Consider the following 20,022-nt stretch of genomic DNA (forward strand, 5'->3'; position numbering starts at 1 on the left):
TGCAGCAGGAATGTGCCCCAGGGGAGCCGCCAACACAGTCCCAAACTCAAGCCACCACAGGGTGTGTGCTGCCAGACTGGTTCTGTCTGCCGCCCTTCAATCCCCAGCTGCGGACCTACCCGGCTGAGCTCATCCCGACGGCACGGAGCCTGGGGCTCCCCTTCCGCCAGCCCTGAGCCTCAGTATCCATCCCATTTGCTCCTCGGACCCCCAGCGTGGAGGAACTGCACCCACCCTACCTCTCACCTTATTCAAAAGCGTCAGTTTGATCTCTTTGTGAGCGCTGAAGCCCCCTTGCTGAGACTGGGGGGCTGAGGGCTGCTGGGTCTGGAGGAGCTGCTGCGATTTGCTCCCCTGGGTGGGCTTGGCTGATTTCAGGAGCTGAGCAGGCACATCCCGTTTCCGCTTCTCCTCTTTAGCGCTATCTTCTTTTTTTGACTTTCCTGTTGAAACCAGAGTGCAACGTAGTGACTTGCAACTGATTCCTTTCAATTGCCCTCCCTTTCAAGGGCAGGGCAAGAGGATGCTGCTCCAGGGACTGAAAAAGCCCACACCAGTTAGCACAGCACATGGCCCCAAGGTTAAAAGATTCAGGAAACCAGAATTTCCGCAGAGAGGACACTTAACATAAAAGACAAAGAACAAAAGGCTCTTGCTGCCAACTCTGCTACAGTCTAAAAAGAACAGAGGAAGAGCAATACGATACTGGAGTTGTCCAGAAGATTTAGCATCACCTCGCAAGGGTGAAAGAGAACAAGGTAAGAGAGGGGGCATCAGGCAGAATTCCCATGCAGGAAAAGGCATCTTTACAGCCAGAGACACATGGACAGAAGGATGCGAATGTGTATTTACTCCACAGCCTCCCTTCTCCATGGTCTCACCCTCCTCAGGTGAAGCCTCTGGGCTCCCCTAGGTCACGCCAGGCACAAGTGTCAGCCTCTGTTCAACAATTTTCCTGGAGCCCATAGTACCACCAAGCAAGCTGTATGCAGATCTCTGCTCCCCGCTTCTTTTCCCAGGACCCCTTGGAGAAGAAAAAAAACAAACCAGGTACCTCTACCTTTCTTCTGCTGCGCTGGGGTTGGGGATCGGGAGCTGGCTGAGGAAACAGGACTGGCCAAGTCTGCATACATGTCTTCGGAGTCTGCGCTGCGTACAGAGCTGCTGCTAGAGGAGGCACTAGAGACAGAAGAAACGCTGCTCACGCTCAGGGACCTGGAAAGAGCCAACAGCCCGTTACAGTCACAAATGCAACAAGAACCAGGCAGCGATGAGACAGACACCTTTGTTTCAATTCCCCTGCATGGCTGGGATGTCAGAAGGCTGCTAAGGCAGGCAAATAACGAGGAAGAGACAAAGGCTGTGCCTCCTGGGGCACACACAATACGAAAAATCCCAAACATGTTAGATGCAAGTCTAGAAAGTACTGTTCATTTATAAACAAGATTAAGGTCACTGTTTCCCCAGGTAAACAAAAAGTGAAAGCAGGGTGTGCACTATCACGTACAGGTCAGTGTTAAGGCTCAGGTCAAGGGTTCCTTGGCAATGTTTTTGTTGCATGGCACACATTGATTCACTGAGGCTTTAAAAACCCTGGAGTCCTACAGCCCACAGCTCCTGCCCAGCTCGCCAGGGTACAGGAGAGCCCAGCCGCCTGTTTTGAGGATGCACATAATGTCACGACTGATGACAGGGAAGATGCCTATAAGATGGCTATCTTCTAATAGTGCCTTAAGATGGCTATCTCCTAATGGATTCACAACACTAAAAACGTCAGACAATCATTATATTCATTTAAGGAAGACTTTCTACTTAAAAATGTATCAGTCAAAAATACAGGGCTATGCACCAGACTTCCTTGGTGCAGCGAAGCAGCTGCAAAAATCCCAGCTAGCTGGCAGCTGGCTGGCATCGCACCCACCGCCACGTGCGGCCAGGTGTACGCTAACTACATGAATATTTAGGCAGCCTCTCCAGCAGATTCTGCAGGCCACGCTGACTTCTGCACTCCAATGACTGACCTGCCAGCAAGGTCCAAGCTCACTTGCTGGAAGCTGGCATGCGTACGACTGCACAGGATGCAGCAGCTTCAGCACAGACTAGCCCTGGAACAAGCAGCGAAGTCTCTACCCGCTGGCATCCTGACAGAGATGACTTTTGAGAGGTTGCATGGACTGCTGCAATGGTGACTGGATGAGCCAGGAACAACTTCTCCAGGAAAACTCCTGGCTATGAGGTTGTGACAGCAAATCTGGTTTGGGCACACACCATATTTCCTATGTTTCCTCTTTCCCACACACCTGTAAAAGCAGCAAGCACAGCCCCAGTGCCACAAAAGCAACACCTGCATTAAGTTTTTCCCATCTTCTCCTCTCAAGCCCTGTACAGCAGGGCAGCGCAGAGCCAGCGTGTCCAAGTGCTCTGAGCCTCTTGCATCACCCCTGCCTGATCTGATGAAGGCGACGAGCATGCAGTAAACAAGTTTGTATTTCCGTAAAATAACGCGGAAGTTGAACCTTGGAGTTTCACAGAGTTCAGATATGGGAATTACTGCTGGTCAGAGCTAAGTCCTACTTAATCCACTAGTTTTACACTACTTGTCTGCTTTTAAATCTGTATCACAGGGAAGCGTTGTGTTTCAAGGCTGCCTGTGAGGTTTCAGGGATTCCTATGTGTGAACAGATGCAAAAAACCCAAACGAAGGACTTGGAAAGAGGTTTATTTCATGACTCTACTGGAGGGATTCAGCTGTTTACAAATCCCACAGACTAACAGCCATATAACTATTAACTTGGAGCTAAACACAAAGGGAACTGGCCATGCAACTTTGCCAGCAAAGTAAAAATATCATTAGCTGGGCCTTGTAGGTATTTTCTGACCTACCTCTTCTGACAGGCCAAGCATCTTCCCTCAGGACATTCGGTAACCAGAGGTAGTAGAGGTTTAAAAGAGCAAAGCTCCGTAGCCTGAAACTGTTAACTTGTAAATAAATTTGGATGTGTGATCAGCCTGGCCATAAGGAGATGTTTTGGTCATAATTTAGGTAAAAACGGGCAGCTCAGTACACATGACAGATTACTTCCTTGAATAAGCCACAAGGGCACTACCAACACTGTACTACTGTCATGATTCAGGACTCGGGATTCTTAACACCACACAAAGAATCAATCTTGTTTCATGTCCTAGTTACCTACAGCTTCTGATACTTGAAGCTAGAGAGTTTTAGCTGCAAGAAACCACAACAGTTAAGAAAGGTTATAATCTCCTCCTACTTCAACAAAGGTTATGAAGGGTCGAGGCTGTACCTGGATTTCCTGGACCCAGACGGGGAGTGGGAGACTGAGGCAGATGATGATCTGGAATGAGATCTGGAGAGAGACCGAGACAAGGACCTAGATCGGGAACTGGAACCACTGTAGCTGCTGGCACTGCCACTGATGCTGCCGCTGATAGTCCGCCTGCAAGACAGCAAACGACATCCTCACTTTGCTGCGCTCCGCTTTTTTAGGGACAGTTTGAGCATGATGCTGTTGTCCTGTATTGTATACAAGACTGGTGCTTTGCAAAAGTAATTGTTTCAGATGTTCTTCTCAACCTTGTTTTCCCAGTCCTGAGGAAGCTTCTGTTTTCTGGACAGTGGAAGTTTTATGCAAGACTGAATAATGTTAATGAGAGCCAAACGAAAGAATGAGCTAGAGTACCTTAATCCTGTACTGATACCAGGAGCAAATGCTTCCTACAAACAAAAATTGCTAACTGCGTAACACAGTGGGACTACCTTGTATTTCAGGCTATACCAATAATCATACACATTTTTTGTGACTAACACACCAGTACTAAAATAAATAGAGCTGTTTTGTCATTTGCACTGCAGGGAGAGTGCAGGGCAGTGGGGTTTCTGTGGGTGTAAGCATGAAAAAAACCCAAGGCTGGAATAAAGAATAAGGGAAGGTGACTAAAGACATCCAAGACTATTATTAACTAGTTAAAGTAAGTGAAATGGAAACTAGAACTGATGGAGTTTCTAGGGAAAAGAAACTGTCGTGATAAGTTTTCACTTGTGGAGACATAACTGCTCAGCCCAGGCATTTTCTTCAACTACTGGGAAGAAACATGCAATGTAATCCGATGCAAAATTAAGAACTGACTCAGGATGCTTCTGAAAACCTGAATGGAAAACAGACTTACAGCCATCTTCAAAACACATTACAGCCATCTTCAAAACACACTAATAAAAGCATCATCCAGTGATCCAAGAAAACTGTATATGACTTACTGCAGGGATAAAACATTCTCAGTGCTCATAAGATAGACATTTATATTAAGTACATTTCTAACACACCAAGCTATTGCTTCCATAAACTAGGCACACAGGTGTCATACTATTTCAAAACTTCTAACGTAAAAAGGATGCAGGATGAATTTGAGCTGTGCTTAGCTGACTTTGTGTCCCTCCAAGAACAGGTAATGCTCCCTGCATTTATCCTGTAACATTTTTAAATACAGTACAATGGATTAAGCCTGATAAACATATTTAAATACAGACAAATGCTCCTTGTTTGAAAACCAGCAGAAGCCTCTCTCATTTCAAATGCCAAGAAAGAGAAAAAGACAACAGAAACAATTAGAGGACAGACAGAAAACACTTGAAACATTCAGACTAGTCACACAGGATGAAGCCAGGAAGAGAAAGTGGAGCAGGGGAGCCAGCAAGCTGTGTACTGGGGAGTTTTTCCTCCCCTCCTCCAGGGGTACTGCTGGATGCTGACGAACCAGCTCCTGGGACCACACAGAAGAAATACTCCCTGCATACTGGCACATGTTTAGAGTAAAGAGGGCCCAAACCCATCACCACAAATGACTCTCCAACACATCAGATCTGCTCTCAGGACCAAACACACCTTTGCTTCCTTGCTGTGAAGCCTCCACAACCAGCAGCTCTCAAACATGCCTTTTTTTGTACTGCAGACCCTGCCTTTTGGCACATTTCATGTATTCCACCTACTTCATCCTCCAACCAGCCTTCAAAGACAGGAGCCACTTGCTGTGGCAAGTCACTAGGATTCACCCCTGACTCCTTCCCCCTCTTCCCGTTCCCTTCCTGCCCCAGGAAACAGATTTCTCCTTTAATACCAAAGAGCCCTTGTAGTCGGTACTCCCAAGAGAAACCCAGGATTTGCTCTATCTTCCAGGAGATCAAGCCTCACTCCACCCCACAGCTTTCTTACCTCCTGGGTGGAGTCCTTGTCTGACGTTCCTTCCTTCTTGCCTCTCGATTATCCCCTGGTTTGGCTGGCTCTGGTGCAGCTGTTGTAATTTTAGTGAGTGGCTGAGGGACTGGAAGGGCAGCTAATTTCTTCACAGATTTTTCACTACAAAAATTAAAATTATCATGTGCTTGGTCAAACTCAGTAGATACAGACATTCTCAAAAGCGATGAAATGCATTCAAGTTTGTTGTTGACCAAATATTAGATAGATATGATTACTGTAGCTACAGACACATGGCTATTTCACCAAAACACTCTCAAAGAATACAGATTCCCCTAAAGGGATGTTTCCCATGTTCTAAATCAAGTCACCTTTTCAGAGGCAAGTTACTATACAACAGCCAATTCTGGAGACGTTCAACTTGCAAATTAACTAATGAAGTAGATTGTGTGGAATCGCTGTTTCTTATCCATTTGATTCTGTGCATTTTCATCCAAAATTCATACATCTACTTAAAATCTGCCAGTTAGGCTCCAGAATCAAAGGCACACAGTTTATGCAAAAATGCTCTTTTCCCTCACACAGATCAGCAGGGTGCAAAACAGCCCACATGTGCAAATGTTGCCTGGACCCGTCCCTTGGCTCGCGTTACCCTGCAGAACATTTAACAGGTAACACCATTGCAGAGGACCGCTATGCAACGTTTTTGTGACTTTATCTAGCACCCACTATGTGAGATGGGAATCGCTTTGGCTCTTCAGTGCTGCTCACTTCTGGGCTCAGAGCAGTCCAACCTCTGCTCTAATAGCTGGTTACTGCTCAACATCCCCAGCACTGATGTCACACCTACTATTAACTGGGGAGGAGGCAGCTGTCTGCATACAAAAATAGAGACTGTTAATTCCTTCTCTTGTGCTTAAGAATATCTGCATTCATCCCCTGCAGAACACAGGATTAAATACATGGAATGTTACGTGGCGAAAACAATCCCCATGCTAGTACAGGCTGCTGGCTGGTGTCACGTGTTACCAAACCAGCACTGCAATATGCACTAGAAGGGTGTAAAGACAACGCTGTAGGTGGAGAGCGTGTCCTTGAAGGGTTGAACCCTCTGAGCTGAGAAGAAAAAAAAAAAAAAAAAAAGCAGGTCAATAAGGCACAAGAAGTGTGGCAAAGGGGATTGTCCCATATTCTGGAGAATTCAGGGGGATTCCCATTGTGTAATTTATTTGCAGGTCACCTTAAACAAGGTGACATCACTATGGTGGTATGTCCCCCTCTAATGTATCCATAATTTACTATGTATTACAGGAGTTTATGAAATAGCAACTTCAAGTATTTAAAAGAGCAGGCGCGCTGGCATAATCTGCCAAAACCAGTTTCATAGCTATAATACTGTTCTAATTTCTCTCCAATGTTAAAAGTAGATAAGGCTGAACATTTCTTTATTCTAAGGCTATGCATTAACTCAAACTACAGTAGAGAAATGAATGAAACTTTCCTAGAGCTCCCGTGTAAACATATCTGCACACACAGAATGTTTAAAGTGTAAATCATGAGTGTGTTTAAACACTCATGTATACATGACAGGGGCCTCGATGTGACGCTTAGGGACATGGTTTAGTGGTGGACTTGGTAGTGTTAGATTAATGGTTGGACTTGATCTTAAGGATCTTTTCCAACCTAAATGATTCTATGACTCTATAAAATACTTAAGGATACCTGTTGGTTTTAATAAGTGAAAGTGTCATCATTTAATTAAATATGCAAAGCTAAACATTATTCTATGTGGGTCATATTTTGCATCTTCCATTTCTTCCTTAAACTGTCAATCAGGTCACAAGGGTCTGACTCAGGGATTAGGCTACTGTTTGGAGCCTCTTCTGCACTGCATTATCAAAACAGAGATGAAGCCTTACCCTTTACCAGCAGGTGGTAATAACTCCCCTTTAGCTTTCGCAAGCGGCTTATGTGGAGACGGTGTTGGAGAAGGAGAGGGTGAAGATGAGAAGGACCGTGATCTAGGAAGGAAGGACATATCATTCAGCTCAGTCTCTGGGACTGCAGAAGGCTTTCCTGGCTTTTGGTGCATTTAGCTATCACTCCCTCCTTTGGCTAACGACTGCATCCCAGGAACTAGTCCCCATGGGTCTGAGCTTACCCTAGTTTTATATTTGGACTCTCTTCAACAAAACTAAGTTCTATCACCAGACCAGTGGTAAAAGTAGAAAACAAAAGGAAAAAATAGGGTTAGCTGCAAGAGAGGCACTCTCACATATTCCACACCAACACCTGAAGCTTTCTCCATACTCTCTGTATTCTCTCCTTACAGAGAATATGCCTACAGGAAAGTAAGTGGGATTTTGACTTGCAAGTTCAGCATGATTTGTTTCAACCTGCTTTATATTCCAGTAATTCCTAGTGCAGTTTATCCTTTAAAGAGCAGCAAAAAAAACCCTTGGGAGAAAGACACGAAAAACACATCTAACTGGGTATCTGTAATTTCTGGAACACAAGGAGAAAAATCAAGCAGAGAATATCAAAGCCAACAGATCAAAGGGCAAGAGCTGTTTCCTAAGATTGGGACTGACCAAAGAGGCAAGCCACTTACACAGCACACCAGATGCTGGCGTTCAGGTGATTCACCCTGCTGCCAAGATTGGAAGTACCCTTGTTGCAGCCTAGTACTTCAGAAAGGCAGACACCTCGGTGACCGGCTTTCTGAAGAACACTTAGGCACTTGGGTGCTCCTCACCCTCCTATCTTCAGAGAGAGGCACGCTAATTGAAGTACGTCACCTATGCCTGACATTGTCCTGCCAGGAACAGAGCCTGAAATGGGGTGGATGGGGGAAAGTCAGCCTGCTCCCCAGAAACACGTATGTGCTTGCATCAAGATCAACTCCCGCCTAAGTCTTTTCTAGGAGAAACCATCTCTGAAATGACAGCGTGCACTCCCATCAACTGCGTGATCCACACTGGGTATCTGTTTGATTTCAGCTCTGAAGAAGTGCCTATGTAGGGAGCCAGTTTTCCTACTATGCATATTCCAGACTTGGGAAACTGTCTGCAGGGGCCAGGAAGTGGCAGAGTAATAAACATGCCTCTGTTTAATCAGCATGGGACACTGAATTGCTACTTTGAAGTGTCAGGACTATCACAAGACACAACTGCATGGATTGTTTTATTAAAGAAACGTGATGTGCCTCTTTAAATAGAAATTCCAGTGCAACAGAAAAGAGATGCCAGTAACTTCTTCCAATCATAAAATGCAAATGACAGCAACATTAATCTCAGCTAGGCTCCTACAACTGCTCAGCTACCACAGGCATGGGAAACAGCCCAGCCACAACAGCAGAGTACTCATGGGTGGGGGTACTGGGGAGAGGAGGGGGTGGCTGACATACCTACTTCATTCAGCAACCAAACCAGCAGGCTGCCTTGCAGTCTATCGTACTTCCCTCACTCAGGAAAGCGGTTTGAATGTTTTATTTCAAGAGTTGGCTATTTGCTTTTATGTAGCAGCAAAAGTAGCTGTTAGCAAATGTTTGGAAAACAGTACATCGTTATTTTCAAATCCAAGGAGCCATTACCTGGACCTGCTGCCTGAGAAAGAGCTGTGTCTTGAAGAGCGACTAGAGTAAGAGCTGTAAGAAGATGATCTGGAACGAGATCGCGAGGAACCTGAACCAGAATAGGTGGATGAACGAGAAGAGGACCTGAAAGAAAAACATTAAAATTCAGTGCCTCCCAAGAAGTTCTCTGAGACCAAGGTCTTGTTTCCAGTACACTCTTCCCAAGTTCTCAAACACTGCTCCAAAAATTACCTGCCTTCTCCTCAGTGGTCTGGCAGGAGTACAGCCTCTCCTCGGTCCCCCCTTTTCTTTTAGAGAGGATCCCATCGTTGCTACCCACTTTGCGCCCTTGAACAGGCCTCCCTCCTTTAGCTAGTGACTTTCCATCCCCTTTTGAGAACTCCTTCCACACAATTTTATGCCTTTTCACCAGACAACCCCCTGACAGGCTGGGTCACACAGGTATGAGAAAACAGAAAAATCTCAGGTGCAGTGATCCCAGCAAGAAACGCTATCTACTTCAGGAGGGCTTTGGTTTTTAGATCCATATCTTCAATTCAGTGTGTTCCTCATTCCTCTCTGATACTTTCTCCCCCTCTTTTCAGGAGCTTCAAGTTCAAACATTTAAAGAAAACGGATCCAGCTCATGCCTCAACTCTCCTAGATTCAGCGTGCTTCGTTCTGAAAAGTCTTTATCTCGCACCCATTGGTTTTCAAGCTCCACTGCAGCCCTCTAAGGCTCTGTCAAGCCTCCACAACTGCAGTTTTTCCCCAGTAGCATCAGCATGCTCTTCCTGGAGTGGGCTTGCCTCATCCCCCCAGCACTCCTGGAGTGAAGAGGCTCCAATTTTTACAGCTTCTAGCTCCTTCTGCTCCTATTAAGGTCAGTTTTCATCTAGGTGAGCTACTAATATCTGGACTGCTTCCAAGTCTAATTTCCCTGAATAGTGACTTTTCCGAGGACCTGTCTTTGCTTAGTTTTCAGCAGATCACATCACAGCACCCACAGTTATGTGTGCCCTTTAGCTTCCACCTCACTACCTATATGCCTGCATCCTTAGCTGTTACTGAGCAGCAAGCCTTGAACTGCTTTCCCAAACATCTCAACATCTTCCACTGACAAGAAAAAGTCATGTCACATTCCCTGACAGACTAACGAGGCTCAGATGTGACACACTCTTCGCCTTCACTCACCTTGAAGAGCCAGAAGCAGACGCTGAAGAAGCAGAGGTTTTTCGGCGCCTACGCGCACGGCTGGGAGAGACAGACACACCAAGTTTCTTTTTGGGGGACTTGGATCGGCGCCAGGGGTCCTTCCATTCATCTGCTCTCTTCGACTGAGTGGTGGTAATTGTGGTTGCCTCCTTCTCCTTCTTTGGTGGCTCAGGCTGACGGCTGGAAAACAGAGGAGTTAAGCAGCTGGGACATTTTTTATATAGTAAGGCTAACAGAAACACAGGGCCAGGAAAAGATCTCAGAAATTCATCCTTCATGCCAGTACTAGCTCTTAACCTCCACTGCAGGATATTCAGCATCATTTTGGGGTGATGAAGGGTCAGAACAGCTATCATTTTGTAAATCAGTGACTGCAAGCCCTTGAAAATAGCAGTACCTGCAAGTTTTGTGAACTACTTTGTGGCACTGACCAAGCAGTGACCTGCCAGCTGATTTCAGCTTTGGCTTTTGGCCTCCAAGGAGCGGACACAAGCACACTTAAGAGGGAAGGGAATGGGAAACTTGGTTCTTCCTATGCCTATGCCTAGTAGCTAGAGCTGCAGCAACCCAAACCAAGTAGGCAGCCCCCAGTGCAATGAAAATACTGAACAGAGCTAGGCTAAGGACAGACTTTGAGCGTGCATCTGAAATGCCGTCTCAATACAGCAAACTGCTGGAAGTAACCAGCAAGTACTAAGAGATTCAGCCTGAATTACTCTCCTACAGTTCCCTTATCAGAACATCACGTGGGACTGCGTCACAAGCCTTACCACAGCCAAGACAGATGGATCTGTTTTTACCCTTACAAAGGGGACGGTTACCTCATCAGCTGAGCATAAAGCAGTTCGTAATGGCTGTTTTATTACCATATTACTCTCTAGGTGCTTACAAACACCATCGAACATGTGCTCTCCTGTTGTTGATAACCAGGAAGATGTGTTGAGTCAGGCTAGATACCCTCCATCTCCTCCCTTCCCTTTTAAGGGCTCTACTTGCGTTTCCCCTTTTTCTTTGGTTCTCTGGGCTTCTGTTCTCCTCTACAACCCTCTGAAAATAATTCAGGGCTAACTTTTCAGCATCTGCACCAGACAGTTCCTTAAATACTCCAGGATGAGTTTCTTCAGGCCTAGACTTTATTACCTCTCTTATCTATGGGTGATTTAACTTGGGATTTTTCCTTGCCCTTACTCTAACCTGCAAACGACTGTTCAATTACCTGCTTATAAGCTTCTCCCTCAGGTTTTAGGCAAAGTTCGTGCTTGCCTAAAGGTTTATGAAGTCTGTTGCACTCATCAAGTTACCACTACAACGATGTCTTTATTCCTTTTCTCAAAATAAGGAACCCTCTCGCTCTGAGAATTTGGGGGAGGAAAGGCACCTTCCATCGCTGGATTCAGCCAGTACCACCCCATTAGTCACACGACTGAAGCAACCACTCCCCATGCAACCTCCTCTACCTTTTGAGATAAAAAAAGCAACCTCAAGTTTTCTAATAATTCTATGGACTGCATTTCTTGCCACAACACTTTTTCAACAGACAACAACAGGATAATTAAAGCTCTTCGTTAGCAGCCTGTTCTGCCCTTTGAAGACTCCACTAGTCACTAAGAAGTCTCATCACCTCCTTGCTTGGCAGTATTAAAACACAGTCTTGACACAGTTGAAACTCCTACAGCCTCTCACCTCTTCCCTGACTCCAGAACTTGTATACGCTGATTTTAAAGTCTAGTGCAGCATCCTACTCTTTCCCTATCTTTGCTGGTATAACTACATCAATTTTACAATTTGTCCCACATCTGTCTTGGTATATACAGAATTTTATGGGAGGAGAAACTCTTCTTTCACATTCACCTCTCCCACAAATCTCATTCCAGCTTCAGAAGAGGACGCTTACGTATTAGCACAGAAAATTGCTGACTGCCTAGTAAGAGAGTCCCAAGCAGGGTTATGGCTCAGCATTATTCACCAGCATCTTCATTTAGCATCATCACCCTTTCCAGTGCTGCTCTAACACATGCTATTTAACACAGCACATGTTATTTGCAGTGGGTTGGTCTAGTTTCCCATGTTATAGCCACAACTATATCTGAGTATCTAATCATGAAGAGAGACCATTGTCATGGTTTAACCCCAGCCAGCAACTAAGCATCGCGCAGCTGCTCACACACTTCCCCCCCAACACAGTGGGATGGGAGAGACAATCGGGAAAAGAAGTAAAACTCATGGGTTGAGATAAGAACAGTTTAATAGAATAGAAAAGAAGAAACTAATAATGATAATGGTAACACTAATAAAATGACAACAGTAATAATAAAAGGATCGGAATATACAAACGATGCACAGTGCAATTGCTCACCACCCGCTGATCGATGCCCAGTTAATCCCCGAGCGGCGATCCCCCCACCTCTACTCCCCCCAGTTTATATACGGGGCATGACATCACGTGGTATGGAATATCCCGTTGGCCAGTTTGGGTCAGCTGTCCTGGCTGTGTCCCCTCCCAAATTCTTGTGCCTCTCCAGCCTTCTTGCTGGCTGGGCATCAGGAGCTGAAAAATCCTTGACTTTAGACTAAACATTACTTAGCAACAACTGAAAACACCAGTGTTATCAACATTCTTCTCATACCTAGCTCAAAAAACATAGCACTACACCAGCTACTAGGAAGACAATTAACTCCATCCCAGCTGAAACCAGGACAACCATGACTCTGACTATGGGGTTGAGATAGACTGGACCTGTTATTTATACACTGATAACACGTAGTTGTAGCTGGGGTCATTTTGAAGCCATCTTGACCTCTGGAGTATCTTCAAAGCAACTAAGTGCAAAGCAGAAGGAAAAAGAAGGTTGGGAAAAGCCTAAACACCTGGCATCAAGCAGCAGGCTAAACAGTAGCAGAAAAGAGAACACCATGCAAGGATGCTCGTGAATAATGCTAGACTACGTCCCGCTCTGATGTCCCTTTCTGAGTGACCGCAGTCTGCATGCTTTGGGAGACACAGGGGGAATATTCTGCTGGCGCAGGTGAGCAGAGAGGCAGTATCCATCTCAAGACGTGGATAAAGCGTGCTGAACAGCTCTCCACTGCAGCATCCAAGGTGACAAATGTGAAAGCCAATAACTAATGAATGACCTTGCCCCTCTCTAGGCTCAATTCTCTCCTGCAATAGTTTTTAGCAAGAAAAGCCTCCTACAGAATTTATTCTGTGTCTCTCTCTCAAAAAAACAACTTGCCCACATTCACGTCGAACAGCAGCACAACCTGGGAGCGGGACCTCAGCTCCAACCCCACGTGGGAACAACTTACGCTGAACTCCACAACTTGGGTGCGAGCTTGGAGCAAAGATGACTATGAAGGCAAATCTCATTACTTGCATCTATTACCTGGTTAGATGCAATTCTCTCTCGATGAAGTCACTTTCTGGAGGAAAGGTTTTTTCCCCAGGAAAACCACAACAGAAAGCCTCATTTCTGGATATGCTTTGGCTTTTTGACTCAGCAGTAAATATGTTACCAGACTATAGCCAAGAAAGAAAGATGATGCTCATGTCAGGACATTTTCAAAGTCTTTCCTCAAGAGCTACCTGCATGCCCAACATGTAGCATCACCAAATAAACTTGTTCAACTTAATACGAGGGACTGGTATCTGATGCCACTTGGCTCGTCTCCTCCAGTGGAATTCAGGAGTCAGAATTGAAAGTAAGTCAGAGCAACTGCCAAGATCCTCACCATCAGCCTTAGACTAACATCTCAATTACAGTCTGTACGAATTTCACCGAAGAGACTACTAGAGGCTAACAGCCCACGAAACAGTCGGCGCTTCAATCAAATTTACTCCTGCATACTGATACCGTGCAGTTGCTGGGATGGAAGTGGAGGAAGCTGTAAAGCTCGCAGCGGAAAGCCTGCTGAGAAGAGGCAGGAGGCAACCAGCCTGTGGCTCCCAGCCCAGATCAGGCAGGAAGGCTGCCCAGAGCTACGCCGAATACGAGAGCTGCTCCTGGTGCTGCACTGCTGGGTGGGTTGAGCGATGTACTTGACCCTGAGAAGGGGAAGGCTTTCTCTTCACTTTCACTCTTACAACTGGGTAAATTTTCCCTTCCTGTCTTGTGCTGGATCTCCTTCATTCAAGGGAGGGGGAAGGAAAAAAAAAAAAGAAAAAAAAAGAAAAAAAAAAAGAAAAAAAAGAAAAAGTAGTAGTTTGCTGCTGGGTCAGCAAGTCCAGCCAGCCCATGGCAGGGTTTGAACTGCGGGAGCTGACCCCCGGCAAACAGAGGAGGGAAGGAGAGAAGAAGCCTGGCTGCTTTGGGGCGGTGAGCCATGAGACCAACTTGCGGCACTTTGTACGAGTTCATCCTCAGCCCAGCACAGTTACCCAGGCTGGTGCAGTCCAACGCTACAGGCAAACCTAACGCACTTCGGCACAGAGAACAGCTAGCAAAAAAAAGTCATATGCTACCAAAGGACACGTGTGAATCCTGGTCTACTTTTTCACCAAATTCCAATTTTTAGGAAACATCTCAAATATTTAAGAATTAACTCCCTAATTAGGTAAGCCTATGCCACGAGTTTTTAAAAAAAAAAAAAAATTAGAGGGAGTAAAAGGGACTGACAAGACAGACTGATCAAAAGCAGCTTAATTTCCTTCCAGAACCCCGAGGAGCAGCATCCTGCGTCACCAGGGCACGAGCAAGGTCTGCAGAGCTTAGCTATTTCCAAAGCCCATTTTAACCTTAAAATAACTAAATGCTTTATTTTCCAGAACGAACACATTAATGCATATTTGGCTGGAATTTAATTACAGCAATCAAGCGGAGAACTGAAGCTGAACGTGGCTTTGGCAATGAGAGGAGGAACAAAGGCAGCTCCAGCTGGCAACACAAACCACAGCGTAGGTCAGCCAGCTCCCAACCGCACGCGCTCCGGCTCCCAAATAAACCCCGTTTGAAGCACGTCACTGAATTCGACAAGAATTTGGAGGGGGAAAAGCGGAGCCGCACGGCTCAAGTTTTCCTCCTCACGTATTATGCAATTGATGCCAAAGCATTTCTAATCTTAGAGGGGAAAATAATCTTGCCGGGGAAAATGCTTCCTTCCTTCCCCCTCCCCGTGGGACACGGCTCCCACAGGTAACGCAAACCTTATCACCCACAGTCACCGGTGACGTCAGCCTGGCTCCAGGGCTACTGTTTTGGCCGGCAGTTACAGCTCAATTTTCTGAAGGAGGAAAGTCCACTGATGATTTAAAAGCCTTTTCGTTTCTTGCAGGAAAGCAAGCATTGCGTCAGCAGCACCGGCGCGAGTTTTCCTTCAGTGTCAGTGGAATTTTCCAGAGGAAGCGGACTCGAGGAACGACTGGAGCCATGTGCCAAGGCAGTTGTGAAGGGACCTGCAGTTGCTGCAAAATAAACTCCAGCAGCGTGCATGCACACTGGAAATTTTTTCCTGTCTCAGCACAATAAAGTCACTTGTGTGGCTGGAGGGGGACAACAGATCCCGAAAGCCACCTATGTGCGGCTACGATGGGAAATGCTGAACCTTGGAGCCAGTGCTAATTGATCTTGGTGAAATATTAGCAAAGGATATGCTTTTGTCAAGACATTTCAATCTAAAGCAGAGTTATCAGTCACTTGGAGGAAAAAAAAAAAAAAAAGATTTCTTCAAAGCCTGATGGGGAGAGGCTTTGAAATTAAATAGTGGAGATACAATCTGAACCTACAGTATGAAATCATCACAGCAGGCAGATAAACATATCTGAGATGTGATCTACCCTAAGGGCTGAGCATTTGACGCTTTGAGAGCCTCCTCTAAATGAGAGGTACCCGTGTGCAGTGATTCTGCCCCAGCCTTTGCAATGTTTTAATAAAATCCAGTGTGGGAGATCTCTCCAGTAATGCCATCTCTGAAATGCCAAAGAAAAACACATTCCTTGAGATCCACATCTGAGTCACTCGATGCCCTTCATCTTGATTTACAGTTACGAAACCCTTTGCCTTTTACTGTGGAAGCGGAGGCAGAACCTCAAGAACCATGAAGACTAACGAATGCTCCAGTCAACAGAAATGCTTTCTGGAGAACTTTGAAAAGCTTTGCTGGTTTGGTTCGTGGAGGGATTTTATTATTGCTAACTTCCCAAATGAACTGGGAACATAAATGAAAGCAAAGCCGCCTAACCAGGTTCCATTGCTCCAGCTGGAAGCGGCACCACAAAAAAATCGGGATGTAAACAAGTTATTATAATGTTTATCACCGCACTGTTCCCATACAGGGCACCCGACTGAGTCTGAAGCGCCGCAGGGCAGCACAGGGCATGTTCTGTATGTGGGGAGAAGGGAAATCCTCTCCTGAGCAGTGCTGCATGGTGTAGCACTGAAAGCGGCATGGCAGTCCTGGTGTGTGCAGGAGGAACACAAGTCCAGCTCCATCTGGAGCCAATAAACCTTGTTTCAGCCTGGGAAGCCCAATGGCCTGGGGCCATTTGCTTCTCTTAACTCGCTGCACTCCAAGAAGCCACCCAGGGAAGGTGCAGACACCTGGAGAGCAAATCTATGCCTCCTGACAGAGGCTGCTTTTCCTCTTCAGTAACTTCTCATGGATGTAAGACTAATTTAGAGCACTCCAGGGTCTTACCAATGCCTGACTCGAAACAAAGCTATCCTGCCTGCTCTTCCTCCTGTGGCAGGACAAACAGGAACAAACGAAGGATTTCTTTCAATAAACAGCTGAGTTTTCCACAGGGAAAACTAAAAGACAAAAATCAACCAGCCTACCACACTATCTTTATACAACAGGGTGAGATGCTCTCCCTAAGCCCACCAAAACACCTAGCTCTATTTGAACAGCAGCTGCTTTTGTACAGAGCCCCTACACTCAAAAAATAGGGAGCAGATCCAGCCAGCGGCTTGGGGAGACCACCAGAAGCTGTTGGGAAAGATGACGACAACCCAGGAACACTTAGAATTACAGATTCTTCCGAAAAACAAGTTCAGTTGGTTTGTGATCATACACACACACACAATCATGAATCACTCCATTTGCATTCCCTTACTTTTGCCACTCCTTTATCTAATCAACATAATTCCAACACTTTCTAACTTGCAAGCCCTGGGTAACCTGCATTCATTGATTTTAGACTCCAGGTTATCCTGTTCATTAATGTGCTCAACCCAGAGATCAACAACAACCTATTACAAAGTCAACTTGAACTAGCTTAAAAAAATAATGCAAGGGTGAGCTCTGTTGAGGGAACACATAACCTTTTGTCCCAGGGTCTGCAGCATTATACAGCATCTCACAATGGAGGGCTACTGCTACCTCAACAGAAGCTGGAAAGAAGTACAACACTCCTTACTGGAAGGGTTTTACAGAGGATTTATGATTTGCTACAGAATAGCTGCCCTTTCTGACATTGCTTTAAATTTTACAGTGTCCCTACTTGCAGGCGTTATTTATATTTTTTAATGGCTGCATAAGTGCACTCCATCAATAGTCTTTAGCCCAGCTGAAGAAAACTTCCTTCCAAAAAACTGTTGTGTGTGCGATAATCACAGGACGGTTCACGAGGACACTGCTCCTTCCTGGCAGCTTTCGAGCTGCTGTCACCTCCTGTCTGGACTCTGGGACATCTCTGAGGATAACAGCCGCCTCCTCACCCTACTTGGCACCGGCACCTCACAGATTTTGGGGTCCGTATCATGGCCCCTGACCAAACTTATCTGCATGGAAATAGCTTTCAGGTCAGACTGCAGAACAAACTTCCTTGAGAACTGGAGATGACAAGTTTCTCATCCAAAGGTTTATTTTGCCATACTGCTTCTCAACAGAGCCCACAACATTCCCCGCAGAGGAAACTCAGGTGGGAAAGGAACCAATGCCCATCTCACGGACTTGCAGTACGGGATTGCTTCCTCTTCTTCCTCCCCTCTTGGTGGGCAACCACCTAGCGCTACCCCAGCCAACAGGGCAGCAATAGTGAGCGTGCTGCCCTTGCCAGTGGGTCCAACTCATCAATGTCCCTCTGTGCTTTGGAAATACAACTGCTAACAGGTCCCACAACGCTAACTGAGCTGCTTAATGTGCTCCTGAAACAATCACATTCGCTCAGCTGATGGGAATAAAGGCCTGTGCAACAACAGAAGGATTAAAGCAAATTATTATTACTGTGTGTAGGGCCTTTGCTTACAGCTAAAGGCCAGCAGCCCAAGTGAGAACATCTTGCATTGCTCTAAGTTTCTTCACATAACATATTTCATGCCACTTCTTTATCCCTGAAATGCTTTGCACAACAGTGAGCTACACTGGCAAGACAGAGATATAAAGCAGAATTTTGCACTCAGCAAAATCAGTCACAGCCTGGGGCATCAGAACTCGTTCTGGAGATGGGGAGCACAAGGACAGACAGCCAAGTTATCCCTCTAATTGATCATAAAGTGTCCTGGCTTGTTTAAGTGTTCGATGCCTGAGGAGGGAGGAGGAGGAACAATTTTACTAGCACTGCAATCTCAGATTATAGACTTCTTGGAGTGCTCATCTTAAGCTTGGGAAAAAAAAACAACCCAAAGCATAAAGCAGCCATTGCACACTCCTTCAAAAAAAGTCCAATCCACATGTGACAATCCTACTTGAAGCCCAAACACTGCAGCCTCTTCTTTTAAAAGGTTCAAGGAGAAACACTTGCCACTGAGTCCATTAGGGTTTACAATCTTTGTTTGTTGTTAAATTCTAATCCTCATCTGTAGCAAGCAATGATGCCAGGAAGTCCTCTGGCTTCTCTGTGTTATTAGCCTTAACTGCTCTGCTGTTGTTTAGAGATCAGATTAAACCTTCCTGCTTTCAATATAATGGAAAGGGAATTTGTTTTCATGTTCCCGCTATTAGCTTTTCGAGTTTTCTTTCATCCCTTTCAACTCTGCATTCTGTATGACAGTTCGCTCCTTCCTCCAGCCTCTACCTGAGGGAGCTTGTATGCTGATGGACAGACCGGCATCTACCTGTAATTACAGACATCCTCAGCTCTGCCTTTGGCAAAGCTCATTGTCGGTTGCACAACCTCTGTGGAGCAGTTTTCCAATCTCCCTAGCTCATTAGTAAGGGAAGAGCAGGGCCGCGTGGGCTCCGGCTGGAAGCGGCACTGCCTTTGGTGCAGGAATGTTAACGGGCAGCTGCCTGCAGCCCGGTGCGAGCCAGCCCCCATAGCCGCATGATGCCTGGAAAGGCCGGACTTACCAAAAGCTGGGATCTAGCAATTAGGGAAAGCCCAGAGTCTATAAATAGACCAGCAGGTGAGTGCTACACCACTATTGTGCATCCTGTTGCCCAGGAAGCGCAAAGCAATCGCAAGCACTTTACACATTAAACAAACTTGGGAGCTGTTTAATCCCAAGGTGCCAAACCTGACCTTTTGCAGCATGGCACAAAGGTATTTGGAGAAAAGGTGAGACGGCTCAAACTGCCACACTGCCACAAGGAAGTCTGGAGCCTGTCAAAAAGGTTATGTGGGACAAAATGGCACTGCCCAGAGCCAAGTCACACCGTAAGCGTGACGGAGGCTTCTGGGGAATGCAGCATAGGGGAAACACAAGCTGCTGGAGGAGGGATGTCTTCTCCAAGGGAAAAGAAATTGAATTATGCTTTCATTTTGTTAAAAAGTTTTTTCGAAACTTATTTCTGCAGTTTTATTTTCTCTGCAAACATCCATACACCTGTAAATGCTATAGTAAGAGTGTTCATGTTGACATGGGTTTCAACAGCAGGCACTGAAGTCCCATTAAGAGTACTTGGAGAGCTGCCTTCAACAACGTAGGGCTTTTGGGTTTACTGGTAAGTACTCCCATTAATTCCACTCTCCTCTAAGAGGAGATACTGTGTGTAGGCACTGACCTAAGTTTTTTCTTTTTCTTTTTTTTTGAGTTTTTAAAGCTTTCCACTCAGTACTAACTCCCTATTCAACACAAAAATTGCAAACGCTTCTTGCCACCAGCTTTTAAAGGCCCGCACAAATGAAGCCAAGAGCAAGCCCTG

General features: G+C 45.8%; 1 protein-coding gene across 7 annotated transcripts in view; it reads right to left on the minus strand.

Annotated features, from left to right (window-relative positions):
- Positions 1-20,022, minus strand: part of ZC3H18 (zinc finger CCCH-type containing 18) — a 51,086-nt gene that overhangs the window by 6,194 nt on the left and 24,870 nt on the right. For 4 of the 7 annotated variants that reach the window (XM_075039857.1, XM_075039855.1, XM_075039853.1 and 1 more), the window contains 7 exons: positions 9,979-10,179; positions 8,803-8,928; positions 7,130-7,231; positions 5,229-5,372; positions 3,306-3,458; positions 1,055-1,215; positions 247-443 (listed from right to left, as the gene is read on the minus strand). In XM_075039857.1, the coding sequence (XP_074895958.1) occupies positions 247-443; positions 1,055-1,215; positions 3,306-3,458; positions 5,229-5,372; positions 7,130-7,231; positions 8,803-8,928; positions 9,979-10,179 (1,084 nt within the window). The remainder of the gene's footprint in view (positions 1-246; positions 444-1,054; positions 1,216-3,305; positions 3,459-5,228; positions 5,373-7,129; positions 7,232-8,802; positions 8,929-9,978; positions 10,180-20,022) is intronic. The other 3 variants (XM_075039854.1, XM_075039852.1, XM_075039856.1) reach the window with 2 other exon arrangements.

This window comes from Buteo buteo, chromosome 11 (genome assembly GCF_964188355.1).
Source record: "Buteo buteo chromosome 11, bButBut1.hap1.1, whole genome shotgun sequence".
Lineage (NCBI taxonomy): Eukaryota > Metazoa > Chordata > Aves > Accipitriformes > Accipitridae > Buteo > Buteo buteo.